Raw genomic sequence first — 20361 nt, forward strand, 5'->3', positions numbered from 1 at the left:
AGGCATGAGGTATAATTATTCTTTGTATTTGGGCATGAGGTATAATTATTCTTTGTATTTAGGCATGAGGTATAATTATTCCCTATATTTAGGCATGAGGTATAATTATTCTTTGTATTTAGGCATGAGGGAATCAAACACAAAACGTTCGGGTACGAATCTCACTCGGCGTGTTTTGCTGCCGGGAAGACAAACACATTATGTCTGATATTTCAAAACATGAAAGCGCGTTTTTATTTTTTGTGAGTATATATCCACATATACAATTCCTCGAACCTTCCATCCCTGTGTTGGTGTCAAAGCATGAAGTCTGGCGGTAGTGTCTTCAATGTTTTTTCCCCCTTCTTTATCTTTGTGGACATGTCACTTGTCTTGGTGATACTTAGTCTTGTATAAGAGTCAGATATATCACTGCTCAGACTCAGGGTCTCATACACATGACTGTCGCTGCTGCCGGACAGTTCTCTGCTGCTGTACAATCCGGTGGGGTCGGGATCGTCCCCCTGCCACCGCAGTTCCATTGTCCTGTAACTGTGGACGTATCTGTTCCTCTGCTTTAGCTCTCGCACCTTTTTAGCACTCCGCCCAGTCTCTGTCCTGGGAGTTGGAAGTTCCTGCGAATCAGTCAGCTTGATGAAAACTTCATCACATACATCGTTTCGTATTAAGCTTGCATCTGAGTTTTCAGTTGTACATCTTACTAAATCTGATTTGAGATCATCCTTGACTTCATGTTGTGACATTCCGCTCTGTTTAATGTAATGGCTGAAACAGAACATCGATGCTCATTACTTCAATCAGATATTGCCGGGATAATGTTACATGCGACGTAAAACCACATTCTCTCACATCGTTTTCATCCTCTACTTTAGTACTATATGTGCCCACAGATAATAAAGCACTTTCAGTCAGTACGTGATTTGTTTGTTGTTGTTTTGTTTTGCTGTTTTTATTTTGTTCTTTTAAGGGGGTGGGGTTTCAGGAGGAGGGGTGGGGCATTTTTCTACAAGTTAAGAAAATTAACTGGGTGCTGCGTAAAGAGGGGTATGGTTTCACCTTTTCAACCGGTAATTTAAAATGATGTTTCGGTTTCAGACCGAATGCGTCCAACTTTTCTGCGTTGAACCTGATCGTGATACAATATAGTTTCTAAAATGGAACTGCACAGTTACGTCCATTAATCGAATGAGTAAGTGAGTGAGTGAGTGAGCAGGATTTGTGTCACATTAAAAATTGTCTTGTGGACGTTGCATAAAAAAGAGTGAACTATACGTAAGTCAAGACATGATGACCGTGACAGCATCTTCAAGAGAGCTCAGTCACATCAGCTCATGTCGTAATGGTATCTCCCTGCCAAAATATATTTACACCATAACCTTTTGATGATTCTTTATATTGTTAGTTTCCACTTTGCTTAAAACATAAGCATGCACGAACCATAGACTGGAGAATGGTAGCTGTGGAGTTTGGTGCTGTCCTATCGGTTGGATTTTGTTGTCTTTTACACAGCTATATCTATCTGTTGGTACTTACAAAAATATTTTGAGCATAAATAAGTGACTGTCCGTATTTACAGAATATCTACGTGTAGAGGTACTTGTAAAAGTGTACGGTTAACTTATCTGGCTCCACTAAAATGTGGTTAGAGAACTACGTGTTTGAACTGACAAAGCTATAGGAATTTTCTTAAAAACACTATATGGTTGAGCTTACAGAACTATATGGATGTACTTAAAGAGCGTGGTTACAGCTTCATCTGGTTGTACTGACAAAACAACATGGATTTGCTTACATACCTCATTGGTTGTATTTAAAGAACAATCAGGTTATTCTTACAGAACCATATACATGTACTTACAGAACTATGTGGATGTACTTATACATCAGTCTGGCTGTACGTACAGAACTATCTGGTTGTACTTATACAACACTCTGGTTGTACTTACAGAACTAGCTTCAGCAGCAATATGACAAGGATCAGTTCGGCTATCACCACACACAGGAGGACTCTGCGCACATCTGAACAGAAATGGTGGAATAGCTAAATTACTCACGCATTAAACATTAACGTTCTTTGTTTTACTAGTACAAACTAGTGACGTTTTTATGTTTCAATTTCAACTCACCACTGTGTGCATGCATAATTTTACATAATCTTACATAATTTTAATCGACTGCTTCCGCTATATTGAGCTTTATAGATTTAAGGGAAGCCAGCGATCAATACCGAACGGTTGCGGGACATGACGTAACACGTGAACTAGAAACACCACAATGGCCTACTTGTCTACCCATGACAACAGCACCAAGATGGCACGATAATTTAGGTTGGGATTATGTAGAGCCTGCACCTTTAATGACATCTAGCGTTTATAATATGTAAATAATGAAGAGAGACGTAGGCCTGGGGTACCTCTGATGGAAGTGTCCGTCGATGAACGACTGTGGGGATCTATTCCGCCTGCTGAAAGGACAAAAGATTGAGTCTGTTCAAATATTGCATCACCAGACAAGAGCTTGAGTTACTTACATCTGGTAACGTAGTGTCAATGATAATTCGGAAAGTGGTGGCAGTTGTTTTACTACAAGCTAGTTCGTATGTACGGGATGCTCTGTGGCCAAGTGGTTGAATTGATCTTTACAAGGTCCAGGTTCCTTTATGTCAATGGCACGATATTACGAACTCTTTTAATGCAAGATTTCTCCTGCACACAGCCATTGCTAAAATGGCGACATAAGACAACACCTTCCCATTCAGTAACAGGCTCACTTGTCTAAGGGAACGTTCATAATTTATGGTTTTGGTGGAGGGGGTTAAGAGGTGTGGTGTTGGTGATGATCTTGAGTGGGGGCGCCCACTTTGTTCGGTACACATTTTCGAGAGTGTGTGTGTTGTGTGTGTGTGTGTGTGGGGGGGGGGGGGGGGTCATGGACTTTTGTACATGGCAAGCATGGGGGTCACTTTCATTGTACATTGAATTTAGTGGGGAGGGGTATTCCCATTGTATATACATGCAACTCCATAAAAATCATCATCAGCCCCACCCCTCGGCCATAAATTGTGAACAGTCCATAACGTTGGATTTGTGTGCAAGTACAGGTCCCCTGTATGACTGGCTTGTCGCATAAGACCTGTCATGCTATCACGAACCGAGGCAGGGTGGCCCGGTACAGAGCATGTCACAAAGAAAATATGTTCAATTTGCTCTCGATGACTCAGAACTTGATCTACAAATATTAAGCAATGTACATCTTCAGAACGATTGCATTTCTATCAACATCGCATCCATACATCCCAAATATAAACTAGCCAATACCGGAACTGATATACTGCATTTATTGAGTGCATCATATGAAGTCAGTTGAGAGGCGTGACAAGTAAAACGTTGGCAAAGCATAATGTTTTGTTTTGTTTTTAAGAAAATAAAAACATAACCTGTTTTTTCCTAAAACTTGGTATGGTATAATATCCTCCTCTATCTTCAGATTCTATCCCTACACAGCAACCACTGTCGTTGACATTTCATCCACGAGGTTAAAACTAACTGAGATAGAGAACCTTCCAGGCTCACAGAGTGAGTGACAGAAAGGGGTCATGCAAGGCCTTGTGTTATGTCATGGCCCCTTAAGGCATGGTGACGCATACATGTATACGAACATGCGAGATGTTATTTAGCCCGTGGTTCAGTCTGAAAGGCCTTTCATCACTAATGCAATATATTTTAAACGTAAAAAGTCATGAATAGTACATCTGTTACGGACATCACGATGTTCACCCTGAAAACAAACATTTACAGACATGACATACCCCTCTCTCAGGCTCAACCATAAGTGTTGCATAATGCAAACATGACTATATTAGCTATGCTGAATGTAATTACATGTCGACCTGTATATTTGATGCATGTGTAAGGTATCCCTTATAAAACTTCTGTGTATCAGTGATGTTGGAGATTACACTACTACCTCAGAGCACACTGATAAGAGTGCCATACCACGGAGAGGTGCTGAGGACGGACGAGGTGTGGGCGGTTACGGAAGTGTCTCAGAAAGTTGTAAGGTACAGAAACATATCAAACACACAAAATCAATAGCAAACTAACCGAAACAAAGACATCTCTCAGGAAGAATATCAATTGACCGACCTAACAATAATGTGATCAGGATTAAAAGGAAAGTTTTTATCATCGATGGCTGGCATAAATTGTCAAGCAAGTTCCCACGCTCTTCGTCTCAAACGTACAGGTCATGAATATACCATATATTCCATACATATTATAATTTATACACATACATGTATTCTAAGCATATATGTATATATGTATATGCCATGATGAAACAATCCTCGGTCCAGCAGACCTTACATCTGTCATGGTTATTACTCTGATCAAAGTATATTTAAGTACATTTCATTCAATCTACAACAGGTATCACAGGATACTTCAAAAGCTACTTGTGTCGATCAATGGTGAGTGCACACAAACCGGACAAAACAAGCGACATTAACAAGACACAACTCACCCGTGTCCATCGCTGTATGTGTCCGCTTTTTGTCTTGTTTGGGCTTGACTGTAACGATTGATTAATATAATTCATCCATTGTCATTATTTAGAGGCGTGCTCGTAAAGACAAGGCAGTAAACGGTACAAGGTTACTGTCGTATGTCACATCCTCGACGTGAGGTGGGTTGACTGATACTGTTGGAGGCAGAGCGCTTGCAAACAAACTCCCGTACTATTCACAGCTCTATTCAGTACACGCTTACAGAATTATCAGAGCGTACTTGACAGTGTGGGGCGGTGGTATACTCAAACTGCTGTTAAAAATGCCAATTTCCCCTCATGTCACCGTAAACTCAGTCGGTATGTTCATGCTGAGAAGTATTATCAAAACATTCTTACCTGAATGTCTAACAATTACATAACAACTGCGGCATATTTGAAACTATGAACATTGCACGAACTCGTTGATATATCATTTTTGAAAATCAGCTCGTCACACTGCAAGCCCAATAAGCCAAACATATCTTGCATTACTGCATATTTGTCTGTTCGTGTGTACTAGCCAACAGTGAAGAGTGAATACTGCTCCCACTCAAATATACTCCGACATTTCTTGAGCGGTGAGGCTGCCGCCAATGTTACCAACACAGTGAGTTGACTTTGTTGCTTCCTCTCGGGTGCAGGAAGCTGATCTCGCTCGTGATGGTTAAGGTGTCTTCCTTTCCGTTCAGTAAGCTGATCCCGTGTACGTCATTGATTCCTCTAGTGTGTAAGTTGTGTATACACAACGCCATGTAGAAAGTGGTCAAATGACACATCTTATATTTGGCATGATACTTTCTCAGTAAAGTACAGAATCTCAGAATCAGTCACCTCATCGCCAACACTGGCTCTGAGGGTGTGGGATACACACCTCTTCGTCGTAACGGAAGTGGGGTATTCACCTGTTTGTCGTAACGGAAGTGGGGTATTCACCTGTTTGTCGTAACGGAAGTGGGGTATTCACCTGTTTGTCGTAACGGAAGTGAGGTATTCACCTGTTTGTCGTAACGGAAGTGGGGTATTCACCTGTTTGTCGTAACGGAAGTGGGGTATTCACCTGTTTGTCGTAATGGAAGTGGGGTATTCACCTCTTTGTCGTAACGGAAGTGGGGTATTCACCTCTTCGTCGTAACGGAAGTGGGGTATTCACCTCTTCGTCGTAACGGAAGTGGGGTATTCACCTCTTCGTCGTAACGGAAGTGGGGTATTCACCTCTTCGTCGTAACGGAAGTGGGGTATTCACCTGTTTGTCGTAACGGAAGTGGGGTCTTCACCTCTTTGTCAGAGCGTATCCTGGAAGAGTGGCCGCTGTTGCACTCAGACTGATATCACAGTCACTGTCTTTCTCATAATAAAGGATGTCGCTATTTGACTGAAATGATGCCAATGAGACTTAAAATAAATTCAAAATAACTCACATGATATCATGACTACTTTCGTTGTTATTGCTAGTGCATTTGTGATGCCCCTCTATTGTGTACTGCTGTTGTATTTCTTGGGTATTCATGTGCACATTAAGTTTAACTTACTTTTTAAATACATTTGGCAATAATGTCATGTTCTTTGACGGACTGATTTCTAGTTGCGTATAATTCCGACTTGGGAACCAGTACGCAACAACACACGTGGAACTGTCTCAACAAACCCAGTACACACGACATGAATCATTGACATCATTAACGGAACAGCGTGAGCATTCTCTACTCCCTGAGGTGAAGCCGCCATAGCAACGACCAACACCAAAACAGGCTCCCTTGTCAATGTCGATTACGTAATTGGAGACAAATCTATCAGAAAACTGGCGGCATTTACCGTCCCAAAAGAACATGTTTCCAAAATGTCTGACATGAGACATACGCGTTTTGGCCTGTAAAAACTGATAGCGAACGGGGCCAATCCTGTCTGTTTCAACACAAGGCGCGTCCTTATCGGAAGGCTAATTATATCTATTTCATGATTGTTAGTGACACATTTGGTGTTCTGCTTAAAGACAATGGAAGTACTAAGTTGGACCTCAGTAGGCAAGTATGACTGCAGTATTTGCTCTGAATAAAAACACGTCGTTAACGATGTAAATATAAATATTTACTTAGACGCAGCACCAGCTGCTCCCATTAACGCTGACAGGACCTGTCTATCATAAGTTCGAATCCAAAAAAGTGTTGTTTAACAAACAATATTCCAGTTCTATGGCGGGTTGACGGGGTTGACAGATGTCATCGTATCTCAGTTGCGGAGATCGGTGTTCATGCTGTTGATCACTGGGTTGTCCTGTCCAGAATCGATTATATACAGACCGCCACCTGTTTACCTCGATTAGTTCAAGCCCGAAAAACTGCGAGTCAAGGGCTTTTTTGACGTCACAAGGGCAATGACAAGGTGGGTCAGCTTAAAATTCGGACTCAGTAAGTGTTTTAATAACTGTAACGAATACCTGTTGACTTTGTTGATAATCATAATTATTTATTCCAGCGGTGTACGTGTGTCTTCTTGTAAGTGTCACAGTGCAAGATCACCACGGTAAATATATCATATACACTTATAATCATATACCACTTTTTGTTAATTGTATTTTATTTCATATAATAATGGACATAGTAGATGGCGTGATGTAACAGATATAGCAGATAGCTTGATGTAGGTGATGTGTTGTTGACTCCCGTGAAGTAATTGAGATAGTAGATGGCGTGATGTAACTGATATAGCAGATAGCTTGATGTAGGTGATGTGTTGTTGACTCCCGTGAAGTAATTGAGATAGTAGATGGCGTGATGTAACTGGGATAGTAGATTGTATGTTTTATAACACAAATTGTTGGCTGTGGCCTGATTCAAAACACTGGGAAACATACAGATATTGACAGCAGGATTGTAGCGACTTCCGACCCACACAGATAAAGCTAAACATCACTGGTATAGAAACAGGTTATACGTCTCAGGCTATCTGTTGGGTCCTATTCCTCGAATCAAGGTCAAGGCTGTGTTGATTCATCATTAATAACCGAACAGATAAAGATTACATTGTTGTGCCAGTCTTATACTGATGGCTACTAGCCAAAAAGTCGAAGTCAAAAGATGTTAACTGTACTAAAGACCTCCGGCTTATACACATTGGAGTTATACATATACATTATATAATGGTGCAATAGTTGGAAATGTGTCATCCAAACAGCACATCATGACAGAGGTCAGTGAATTATGTACAAGTAGTCACGTGCAATGGATCTATAAAACTTTATACTACATTGTTATGTTTTATAACATCATAGCTGATATAGAACGACAGATGTATTATTACATGCTGGTCAGTTGATGAAACAAGTAGTTTAAAAGCTAATGGAGGTGGCTTACATAGATAGTATTCAGCTATGTATCTCGTACGCAAATCTGTATAAAAAGGACATACAAGTAAAAACTGGATATCATTTTCCACATCTAAATTACACAGAGGGTATATTCTCTTACATCGTTCAATATATAAACGTCTTCTTTCTTTTACCATTGTGTTGATCAAACCAAACCTACAACGTGTAAATGGATATCTTAATTTCTTTCATGTGAAAATCTATGATTACACGATGCCATTTAGAAAGTGGTGCAACATATGTCATATTTGGAATTTCACTTTCTTAGTAAAGTACAAATTCTAGTACTTTTTTCGGTTGCGGTGGCGGAGCGGGCTAGGCGGCTGACTTTGTGTGCTGGCGATTAGGTGCCTGACTCTGAGGGTGAGGGTTCGAATCCCGGATGGGACTCAACCGAAAAAAGTACTAGAATTTGTACTTTACTAAGAAAGTGAAATTCCAAATATGACATATGTTGCATTTGAAAATCGATAGATATTTCTTCGGCTGGAGTAGTGATTTGTATATTCAATAAGAATAATACGCCAACTAGTATCTGTAGTTGAATGCCATTCCTGATTAAACATCTTAAGACGTCTTTCTCGACACTGAAATAAAAACAAACTTGCACGACCAAGTGACAAAACCATCATGTATAAACAATTCTTACATAAGATGCCAATGTCACTTTACCAGTGGTGTCCAAATTAACAATAAAGCATGTAAGCATGTTATAAGCCTTTTCTATAAGTCTGTGTTCTTGCATGTACAATATCTTAAACCATAATTTTATACATCGAATAAGAGCATAGACAAACAGGGAATAGCTCCCATATTCACCATACATCATACAATCGGTGTGGACGGTCCAACATTATCGAGACTACATTTTGTAAGAGGCTTATAGTCGGATGAACCCACTTGTGGTACATATGTACATATCAAGTAAATATCTTCATTAGTTGCAAATATGGACTTACTGAATTTTATACATATAAAATTGTCAAAATTAGATTTCAACAATTTACACGATTCGCTGCTAGATCGATAAATACCTACGCAGACACCGCCAGAGAGTCGAGATTGCCGGGCTATAAAAGATATCATAGTCATGCAACTAATCAACATTGGAAATATCGTCGGCAAATGTTTCTGCAAGACATATAATTCTGAAATGGCGTAAATAGTTCAAAAAGTCATTTTCACAGATTTAGGAATTTAAACCATTAAGATTCCAAAAAAGACAGTTAACAGTTCCTTCGGAACACCAGTATTTGGAATCGTCAGAGGATTCACAATGTTTATTTACACCGGTGTACAGTGTTACGGTTAATAATTTGCCGTGACAAAAACAGAACCAGCAACATATAAACAGACAAGTCTAAATTATTCAATATTATGTATTGAACAGACAAGAGCAGGATACAACGATTCACAATAGAGGTTTCTAGTACAATGCAGCAGAATCAAATCTAAAGTAATGACTCATAAATATAACATCAACTCACCAAAGTCTTGGTTTTCAGCGAGAAACAATTCTACTAAATCTTTCACAGCGAGTGATCTTGAATGTAGGTCAGGCTTGACGAAGAGGCTGACGGATATAGATTGGCGGAATGATGACACCACTCCAGTATTACGCCTGAGTATAAGTCACTGATTCTTGAGCATTCCAGGGAAGTATTGAAGCTTCGCGATCGGTCTCGTGTTTACCAGCAGTCAAAACACACCAAAGGGAGGGAATCCTAAAGCACTACCTTAAAACGCTAATACCGATGATACGAAATGTGACCCATAATAACGATCACTCAAAACTTTAAACACTGTGACCCAATAATAACTATAACGTAATCAACAATAACACAAATTACAGAAAATACACTCTCGTAATTATAGTCACTTGCCGTGTGCTCTTCGGGTACTTGAACAGTCCGATCCTTGCTCTGTATACACCGATCAATATCATCGCAGGGCGAATGTCTGTTCATTCACTTATAGCCACAGTATGACCAAAATCAGGTGAATTTCGTATCGATATGATTGTATTTTGAATAATAATACATCTCCCCTCAGCAAACGCTGCTCACGCCATCCAAGGGCGGGTAACTAATATATATGTTTTTAATTCAGACGGCGTCGACCATTGTTTGACCTGCTCCTATCACAACGGAAGATTCCAGTGCGTCAACCATGAAAGCTGTGACGACGATGGGAAGGTAAAGGAATCTCGTGAGACGTACCGTGTGTGTTTGATCGTAATATTTTCCTCTGTTTTTCCAACAGAAACGGCTAGGTCTCTGTCTCATTTAATAATTGCACATGGAAGTGGTGCAATTGGTACTGTATTGGTACTGGGTTGACCATACATTGGAGTGATTTATTCTCATTACCTTTCAACAAATTTGGCACTTTCAAATGAAATACATGTAGTTCCCTTCGATTCTTCAATCACACAGTGTATATTATAAGTTGTTCAATACTCAGGAGTTTCTTTATACGCCCTGAGCTTGAAAACATCGAACAAGTGAACAACGTTTTTGTCTTACCGAACACTTCAGTGTTATTTTTGAATTGTTTGAGGCACGGAAACACAACTTTTTGTAGCCACGGATAGATTTTGCAGACAAGAAAACAGATTTAGAGTTATCTTCCTTCCATCGATTTGCATTCGCAAAACATGGGTAATTTCCGTACATCATACACCATTCAATATCATGCAAGTTAAAGAATTACTAACACGAAGACCCAAATTAGTTTGGCATTCCCAGCGGTGTACATAGAAAATGTTACTCGCTTGGAAGCAGAGTACATTCAAAATAATAGATGAGCGCTCTGCCAATCAGCAAACGACATTAATCTGCTAGTAAGATAATAACTGGTGTGCTAGGGGGCTGTTCCACATGGTTCATGTAACGGTGAGAAGGGTGAGGTCAGTCCAGTTAATTCAACTGGGATCGGGATAGGTTGCTATGTGGTCTGATATGGCTGATATGTGGTTCAATTTGATGGTTGATGTCTGATGTTCCTTGATTCTGGTGTTGACATCAAGACCTGTGATATCATGCTAGGTGGATGTGGGTTCGAACCCTGAATATGACTCAACCCAACGAAAGTATAGGAACCTGTACTTTACGGAGAAAGTGTAACGCCAACAATAACAAATGTTACATTCTAAATGGCATTGCGTATTCATAGAAAGGTAACACGTAAATCTCCATTTGAGAATGGGAATTGACCTGTAACATAAGTAAGGAATCGGAACAAAACTGGACAAATATATCTAGTGTTTGTCAATAGTATTTCGATCAGCATGTCCATGAGAAACACAATTCGTTGTGTGGTCGTGACAGGTTCTTTGCTTTTCACATAGGCTTGCTACATACAAGTGACCCGGGACTCGTATCATGGTCGTTGGTATAACGGCTACCATGGCGGCTGCACCGACAGGAAGGTAGGACTCTGGTTCGTCACCTTATACCGGCAGGAAGTAAGGACTCTGATCCGACACTTGTATACCGACAGGACGGTAGGACACTGATCCGACACTTGTATACTGACAGGAAGGTAGGACACTGATCCGACAGGAAGGTAGGACACTGATCCGGCATTTGTATACCGACAGGAAAGTAGGACACTGGTCCGTCATTTGTATACCTACAGGAAGGTAGGACACTGGTCCGTTACTTGTATACCTACAGGAAGGTAGGACACTGGTCCGTCATTTGAATACTGACAGGAAGGTAGGACACTGGTGTGCCACTTGCAAGAGACATTGATTTATGCTGTAGGTTTGATTCATCCTGCAAGCAGCTGAAGCTGGCGATATCACATCGAAAACGTGTCTTTAATAGATTAACCGTGGAATTAAATCCCTGACTGAATATGTAGTACTAAGCCTCAATTATCTGACAAAACAAATTCTATTAGGCGGTTAAGAAAACATAGTGTTGAAATGAAGTGATCAATGATAATTGATGGTGTTGCGTGTTATGGCTATAAGGGTATGTATGTCATGCTCTGGTAAGTATGAACAATTCAATAAACAATAACACTATATATTTACCATTACTGTCAAAGCTCGGCAGCTCGAGTCCTGAGTGTTTTTAAACCTTTACAAGGCCCTCTTACACAAGAGGCACCGTGAAATTGGTCCCCAGAAACCCATGGAGACCGATGCTTATGGTTTTGATCACTGGATTCTCAAGTCCAGACTCGATTATTTACAGATAACCGCCATATAGATTGAACATTGGTGAGTGTGGGACAAACAAACAAAACCCGACATACAAAGTATGCCCATTTTCACTCGCGCCTCTGATTTCAAAGGTGTATATAACACAGACTATTGAAGCATGTATTTCTCTGTTGCAGAATTGTGGGAAAATTGCCAGTGTGGGCATTTACCACAACCACAGAGTGGTAAAGGGGGAATGTTGCTACACCGATTACTGCAACACTATGCATTTCCTGAGTGAAGGCGGAAGTAATACTCAGTATACGTCCTCCTTACTGACGGGTTGTGGGTGTGCTGTCTATAACATTGTCCTTTCTACTGCATCTATCTTCAGATTTCTATTGCCTCTATTGTCCATAAAATTGTTCTTTCTATTGGTTGTACCTTTGAATTTCTACCGCCTGTCATTGTCTTGGCACTGTGTCTGCCACTGAGAAGAACATCATTTCTGATATTGCCATGGACATTATTTATCTTCACTGACATTACTCATCTGGTATTCGTTCCTGAAGATATGGCTAGAGATAAATAATGTGTTACTTCCTTTTGGAATTGCTGTCATTGTTGTTCTGTAACGTGAATATTGACTTGGGACACTTACATTACAAGATCAGGTCAGATCTACCACACAGCCTACTACTACTACACCAACACAACACACCACGGCAAAGCAAACAACCACAGCAACAACGGAAGCAACAACGGTCATCGAAACAACTGAGCAAACTATACAGCCACCATCAACGTCAGTCCCGTCTACGTCAACCACGTTACCATCAACCACAGAGGGTACGTTGAATCTTGCGTCTATAACCCACTCACTTTGAAAAGGAAACAGTTCATATTTGTATACATACAGAAGTTATTTCTCAGAAATAGACACACAACCTACACATGAATTACGATTGGCACTACGTTTTACCTACACGCTTTTCTACATAATGTGTGACCTTGTCTCTCCGAAGGATACCGTCTTTGTGCAACCTACACCGACCAAACGTCACCAAATCCCAGCAACAAGCAGAAATGTGCGACTGCAAAGGTAGGAGTGTGTTCCATAACGGGTTACCACACACTGAACAGTCGCAGACATTTAAGAAAGCTAGAGTAGATTAAATGCTAGAAGATGTTATCTTCTCCCAAGAAATTAGTGTCTGTTTTGAGATTCAGGGAGAGTGCATAACTTCCGTCCTCACCGTTGTTCTTTTTCAAGGACAATATAGGTATCATACTCTCTTGTTGTTGTGTTTCCATAGCACATTAGATCTGGGTATCACTGGTCCCAGTAGCTTTCGACGGTTTCCAGTTTAATCCCACCCTGTCGTCGTGTACCTGGGATATTGGGAAATACCCCAATCGAGTTCCCAATGATTTATCTAGATCACAAAACCCTTGCGTTCACCTCCCAATTGGGAGTACAGGATCCGAGAATGCCGGCTTCAGTCGACAGTCGAGGTACGATCTTATGTATAGGCGTTGACTTCCATGGGAATCGGGTGGACACTATGACTGATGAAATTTTTAAGTTGTTTGTTGTATAGGATGGTAGACCACCCTGTAGAATTTACAGGTGGTTCACCAGTAACCAAAAGGCGTGATCACCAGCACCTATCTCCCACTGTTGACAAATGTCTCCACCGACACTCACGTTAATGATTGTATGGGCGCTTCACTGACTTCATGACACAATACATGGGATTTACTTATTTCACTAGGAGATGTGCTTCCTGCAACAGTACACAGCCCCCAACAACTACAAGCTCTACCGGAGTGGGTGCTCCACCAAGCAGGTATGCATGATAATCCCATGTATTAGATGTGTTAGAGGTCAGGTAGTATGATGTAACACTGTTCGGAAAAATCTGCAGAATCAACACAAAATCTCTGTAAAATAAGATGTTTCATCTTCCACAGTCAATCAGTTTAGGCTTTTAAGGACATCTTCATAAAAAATCGACATAGGGTAACCGTGAATGAACGATACGTGTTTGTATGAACGGTATGTTCGCCCGTAGCGAGAAGTTAGGAAACGCTGATAAGAAAGTTCCCAGGGATAAATTCTGGAATTCTGATTTTGAGAGTTCTGCACAGTTTTGCAGACATTTTCCTGAAACACATCATGCGGAATAATTTGCAAAACACAGTGACATGCGAAATTAAGGGAAATAATCACCCACTATACGTACAGGTACAGGGACAGCATCACATCCCGGGTGTGGGTGCGACATATAGCTACATACGCCCGGGTCGTATACTCATGGCTATAATTAACTCATACCTTCAATATATTCATGGTTTATAGGTGACAACATGAATGAGCAATGGTACAAATGTGTGTTTAAGGTGTTAGTAACTTCTCACCTGCATTCAGATTGGTAAATGTAGTGTCGTAAGTGGCAATGAGGCTGGAGGATGAAGAGGACCATGGACAGACAACCGCTTTATTGCACATCGGAATCAATACACTGAAACGTCGCATCCACTGCAAATACAGAGGTTGTCCACAAAATGTGTTTCTCTTTGCATGAGATACTGTTAATTTACTACATCCTCTGTACATATTTCCACCACATAAAGCAAACTTCAACAACTGCAGTATTTCATTCGGCACAATGTAAAGAACTGTGCCTCGAAGTCCAAGATGCCGATTCGATGTACCTGACCATGTACCTGACCATCCTCTGGGCCATGTTTCTTACCAGTGTGTTACATCTAACCTACTGCCATTTCTAACAAATATTTACTTTTCAGAACTGTGACGTCATCAGCGACACATCACGTGATCCGACCTTGCTGTACGGAAAATGTAGCAACTCTATCGAAGAAAGCTTGAATGAATTCCTCCACTATCAACATGAACACGAAATGGGTTAGTGAATGTATGTTTGGGGTTGGTTTGAATGAGTTGGTTGCAGGGCGGGTTTGTGTGTCCGTTGAACAAGTAACATGAACGTGATAAGATGCATGAATCTGCTCCCAATAACAGACAGACAGGTTTACTTCAGTTAAGGGCCTCCTATCCAGGCAAGATATACTAAGAGAAACAAATATCGCTTTGATGGTTAACAACTTACTGTGTCTGTACTTACTCTATCTGTGTGGTTATTGGAAATACACCGGGCAGCATTTATCGGTTACTAACCCCATTTCAACCTGTCGATAGTTTCAGTGCAAGGTCAGTCTGATCTGTCTCTCATGGCGGGTGTTTTCTATATTTTCCTTCTGGGACATTCTGTCATCATTTCTGTCTTTTGATTGTAATTCGTGACATTCTGTCACCACTGATCTCCCAACCTTAAATCACTCGTGCGAATAATTGAAAATCTAAAATATGAATCTGGTATACTTTTCGAATGGTTTAGGGATATATATTACATTATTGTAATATATAAAATTGCTACTGTGTTTCTTGTATAACGCTGCACACAGCAGCAGTGCTGTTATATGGCGGCAGTCGAGTAATCGAGCCTCGATAAGTGAGTTTAGTTTTACGCCGCACCCAGCAATATTCCAGATATATGGCGGCAGTCTGTAAATAATCGAGTCTGGACCAGACAATCCAGTGATCAACAGCATGAGCATCGATATGCGCAGTTGGGAACCGATGACATGTATCAACCAAGTCAGCGAGCCTGACCACCCGATCCCGTTGGTCACCTCTTACAACAAGCATTGTCGCCTATTCTATCACGTGACCTTCACGGGTCAGTCTCGACAAGACAACACAGTGATCAATATCATGAACTTCTATCTGAGCAGTTTTGTCAACCATGTCGACGAGCCTCACCAACCGGTTCCGTTAGTCGTCTTTTACGGCAAGCATGTGTTGCTGAAGACCTATTCTAAGCCGGATCTTCACAAGTCGACTTGATATTACATACAGTATATGTACTGCCAGAAGATATACAGTGGGAACGGAACTAGTATTGTAACCACTCGTCTGCTTGTTGTGTCATAAGGACTTGTTAGGTATTCTGCTGGTCCACTGGCGGTTGATGCAAATAGCCATATCTTGTTCCCCTGGTCCACTGACAGTTGATTTGATGATATTGCTTTTCTTGCTTCAGACAATCTGCGCCACGCTACCCACTGTAGGAAGTGTACAGCCGTCCCACTTCTTGGGTGGAATGACTGTGGTCACTACCAGACATGTCTCCCAGAGCAGGTATTGGAATGTGGTCACTACCAGACATGTCTCCCAGAGCAGGTATTGGAATGTGGTCATTAAGAGACATGTCTCCCAGAGCAGGTATAGGAATGTGGTCACTACCAGACATGTCTCCCAGAGCAGAACATCAATGTGGTCAGTACCAGACATGTCTCCCAGAGCAGGTATAGGAATGTGATCATTAAGAGACATATCTCCCAGAACAGGTATTGGAATGTGGTCATTAAGAGACATGTCTCCCAGAGCAGGTATAGGAATGTGGTCAGTACCAGACATGTCTCCCAGAGCAGAACATCAATGTGGTCAGTACCAGACATGTCTCCCAGAGCAGGTATAGGAATGTGGTCACTACCAGACATGTCTCCCAGAGCAGAACATCAATGTGGTCAGTACCAGACATGTCTCCCAGAGCAGGTATAGGAATGTGATCATTAAGAGACATGTCTCCCAGAGCAGGTATAGGAATGTGGTCACTACCAGACATGTTTCCCAGAGCAGGTATTGGAATGTGGTCATTAAGAGACATGTCTCCCAGAGCAGGTATAGGAACGTGGTCACTACCAGACATGTCTCCCAGAGCAGAACATCAATGTGGTCACTACCAGACATGTCTCCCAGAGCAGGTATAGGAATGTGGTCACTACTAGACATATCTCCCAGAGCAGAACATCAATGTGGTCAGTACCAATAATGTCTCCCAGAACAGGTATAGGAATGTGGTCATTAAGAGACATGTCTCCCAGAGCAGGTATAGGAATGTGGTCAGTACCAGACATGTCTCCCAGAGCAGAACATCAATGTGGTCACTACCAGACATGTCTCCCAGAGCAGGTATAGGAATGTGGTCAGTACCAGACATGTCTCCCAGAGCAGAACATCAATGTGGTCACTACCAGACATGTCTCTCAGAGCAGAACATCAATGTGGTCACTACCAGACATGTCTCCCAGAGCAGGTATAGGAATGTGGTCAGTACCAGACATATCTCCCAGAGCAGAACATCAATGTGGTCACTACCAGACATGTTTCCCAGAGCAGGTATTGGAATGTGGTCATTAAGAGACATGTCTCCCAGAGCAGGTATAGGAATGTGGTCACTACTAGACATATCTCCCAGAGCAGAACATCAATGTGGTCAGTACCAATAATGTCTCCCAGAACAGGTATAGGAATGTGGTCATTAAGAGACATGTCTCCCAGAGCAGGTATAGGAATGTGGTCAGTACCAGACATGTCTCCCAGAGCAGAACATCAATGTGGTCACTACCAGACATGTCTCCCAGAGCAGGTATAGGAATGTGGTCAGTACCAGACATGTCTCCCAGAGCAGAACATCAATGTGGTCACTACCAGACATGTCTCTCAGAGCAGAACATCAATGTGGTCACTACCAGACATGTCTCCCAGAGCAGGTATAGGAATGTGGTCAGTACCAGACATATCTCCCAGAGCAGAACATCAATGTGGTCACTACCAGACATGTTTCCCAGAGCAGGTATTGGAATGTGGTCATTAAGAGACATATCTCCCAGAGCAGAACATCAATGTAGTCAGTACCAGACATGTCTCCCAGAGCAGAACATCAATGTGGTCAGTACCAATAATGTCTCCCAGGGCAGAATATCAATGTGGTCAGTACCAGACATATCTCCCAGAGCAGCTATAGGAATGTGGTCAGTACCAGACATATCTCCCAGAGCAGGTATAGGAATGTGGTCAGTACCAGATATGTCTCCCAGAGCAGGTATAGGAATGTAGGCACTACCAGACATGTTTCCAAGAGCAGCTATAGGAATGTGGTCAGTACCAGATATGTCTCCCAGAGTAGGTACAGGAATGTGGTCAGTACCAGACATATCTTCAGAGCAGGTATATGAATATGGTCAGGACCACACGTCTCCCAGAGCAGGTATAACAATGTTTTCATTAACAGACATGTAGTACTCGGACAATTAAAACTATTACGTATAGTTTTTCTTTATCACATCGATACAGGACTGGAACACTAAGTCTCGCTGAACACATGTCGAAGACATACGTTACATGGACCAATGGCTGACTGTAAATACATTTGCATACGGAAATCTTCACACCCTGTTCTTCTTTCAGACATGCGCAGTACAGGTGACTAATGATGGTGACACAATGAACCTGTTCAGCGAGTGCGTTCAACAAACGGTATGTCGACAAACGGCATATATCTACATTTAAAACAGATAAGCATGTGTGTAAGGGTTGCACGGGCTATTGGTTGGGTGTTCAAGATCTGTTGTCATGGATGATAGGGTCACGTGCAGACATGTTAGAAAAGTATGACTGTGGGTTCGAACCCACGTTCCTATCGGATAATCTTATTGAACCTTGAAGTGAAGACGCTAGGACTGTTCAGATGAGTAAACGAGTGCATTTGGAATCCAGTGCTGCCGAGCATATCCAATGTATTATTGCTAATGCTAGATATATCTGATGATTATGTGTAGTGTAGTATAGCTAGTACTATAGCTATCATTTGTAGTCATGGTTGTAGATTCAGAGGAACAGAGTGGTTGTAGAAGTTGCCGTAGTGGTCGCAGCAGAAGCAGCCGTAGCGAGCAAGAAGTTGTAGACGCAGCAACAGCGGCAACAACAGCAGCAGTTGTAACGTAGTAGTAGTCGTTACGGAATATTATCCTTCAGGGCCCCCAGGTCACGTAGTCTATTTCTCATGTTTCAGGAATGCAACGTCTTGCAGACCAACTACATGCACCCATCCAGCTCCCATCATTCCCTCCTCTGTGGTAGTTGCTGTGGAAACATGACATGCGCCGTAGACACGTGTAAACGTCAACGTAAGAAGACGAGGAGGATGATCAATATGACACACTGTTTGGATTTATGAATGTTGGGCTGTTGTAATGAACATTTTCCCACTGTAAATAGGGAAAGACTAGTACTAGGTCGCGAGATCAGTGTAGTGTGTATAGCTAGCTACTCTATATTCATTGAATTGACGTGAATCACGTATCTCTAAATGTTCTCTCTGAATATAAGACGCAGCGATAAAGCAGCTGGACGTAAAGCCGAAGACATTTTTCATGCGGGCTCTTTTAAAAATTCAATTTAGTCCTTATGAATGTACAAGTATCCTTGTTCTCCCTTGTGTCAGGCTGACAAAATTGGATGTGTTTCTTTGTGTAAGCCTGTGTTAATTCCTCCTTATAAATCATATCAGCAGACACTAGAAATGGGCTTCACACGGTGTGCTCGTGTAGGGAATCGAACCCGGGCCTTCGGAGCGACAAGCGAACGCTAATAGGTAGAATATTTATTAAGGAACAGGACGGCTTTTTACTATCATCTGTAAGTGTTTCGTTTGTTACAGTGCTGGCCACGAGACGATAGGTTGACCTCCACACTCCGACACAGATATGCCAGGGCTGGACAACGACATCAGTTGATGTTTAAACTTAATGTTAATAAAACAATAAACAACAATATGTCTCATGACTAAAACCTAGTTTGATCAAAATGTGACATTTCTACTCAATGACTGCCAGGAATGAGGGAATGTTGTTACATGCCGCAGTAATTGTGGGTCCAGATGTATTTTCATTTAATACTTCATATGAATTCGGAGGAAGTGCAATCAACCAGTACACACAGACAGCTCCTCACAACCGCAACACTAGCCACTTGAAGTTAAGCACAATGTGGGAGCAAATGTTCGTGCTCGTGGAAGTCGAGGTGGCTGAGCGGGTTAGACGACTGACGTTGTGTGCTGGCAACTAGGTGCCTGACTCTGAGGGTGTGGGTTCGAATCCAGGATGGGACTCAGATAAAATTAGTACTAGAATCTTTCCACTTTCAAAAGAACAATATACAACAAACACACACGTATATAGCAAACATATGCTACACTTAGTTACTTTCTAAATGGTATTATGTAATCATAACTCCAGATTGCCTATATAACCGATAAATCTTGGTAAGAATAGCAAATGTAGACGTAAGAAAATCTGAAACTAAACGCTCGTTATGAACTCGTTATTAAGTCAATAAAGTCATTTCTTGTTGTTTTGGACAAATATTTAA

General features: G+C 41.5%; 2 protein-coding genes across 3 annotated transcripts; one reads left to right on the forward strand and one right to left on the reverse strand.

Moving 5' to 3' along the window:
- Positions 1-204: 204 nt before the first annotated feature.
- LOC137273158 (uncharacterized) lies at positions 205-5571 on the reverse strand. Of its 2 annotated transcripts, XM_067805643.1 has the most exons (4): positions 4522-5571; positions 2414-2464; positions 1947-2019; positions 205-765 (listed from the first exon to the last, which is right to left on the reverse strand). In XM_067805643.1, exons 1-4 carry the CDS (start codon positions 4529-4531, stop codon positions 297-299), a joined length of 603 nt encoding a protein of 200 aa, XP_067661744.1. In that variant the 5' UTR covers positions 4532-5571; the 3' UTR covers positions 205-296. The 2 variants fall into 2 exon arrangements, with proteins under 2 accessions (XP_067661744.1, XP_067661746.1); XM_067805645.1 differs by lacking the exon at positions 2414-2464 and having other exon boundaries at positions 4522-4739.
- A 630-nt stretch (positions 5572-6201) lies between these two features.
- Positions 6202-19764, forward strand: LOC137273159 (uncharacterized). Its single transcript, XM_067805646.1, has 13 exons — positions 6202-6566; positions 7018-7065; positions 10019-10104; positions 11259-11339; positions 12260-12371; positions 12732-12911; positions 13088-13164; positions 13838-13912; positions 14874-14991; positions 16190-16287; positions 18400-18468; positions 19004-19118; positions 19652-19764. Exons 1-13 carry the CDS (start codon positions 6539-6541, stop codon positions 19669-19671), a joined length of 1107 nt encoding a protein of 368 aa, XP_067661747.1. The 5' UTR covers positions 6202-6538; the 3' UTR covers positions 19672-19764.
- Positions 19765-20361: the final 597 nt, after the last annotated feature.

This window comes from Haliotis asinina, chromosome 2 (assembly GCF_037392515.1).
Source record: "Haliotis asinina isolate JCU_RB_2024 chromosome 2, JCU_Hal_asi_v2, whole genome shotgun sequence".
In the NCBI taxonomy this organism is placed as follows: Eukaryota; Metazoa; Mollusca; class Gastropoda; order Lepetellida; family Haliotidae; genus Haliotis; species Haliotis asinina.

What these genes read in the sequence shown, in the direction of transcription:
- LOC137273158 (XM_067805643.1), bottom strand. An exon ending in GACGGACACTTCCATCAGAG is followed by an intron (nt 2,020 to 2,413) that starts GTACCCCAGGCC and finishes ATTTCTGTTCAG; the next exon opens with ATGTGCGCAGAGTCCTCCTG. An exon ending in TTGCTGCTGAAGCTAGTTCT is followed by an intron (nt 766 to 1,946) that starts GTAAGTACAACC and finishes GTTCTGTTTCAG; the next exon opens with CCATTACATTAAACAGAGCG.
- LOC137273159 (XM_067805646.1), top strand. Translation starts at nt 6,539, where the DNA reads ATGGAAGTACTAAGTTGGACCTCAGTAG. An exon ending in CACAGTGCAAGATCACCACG is followed by an intron (nt 7,066 to 10,018) that starts GTAAATATATCA and finishes TTTTTAATTCAG; the next exon opens with ACGGCGTCGACCATTGTTTG. An exon ending in TTTCCTGAGTGAAGGCGGAA is followed by an intron (nt 12,372 to 12,731) that starts GTAATACTCAGT and finishes TTACATTACAAG; the next exon opens with ATCAGGTCAGATCTACCACA.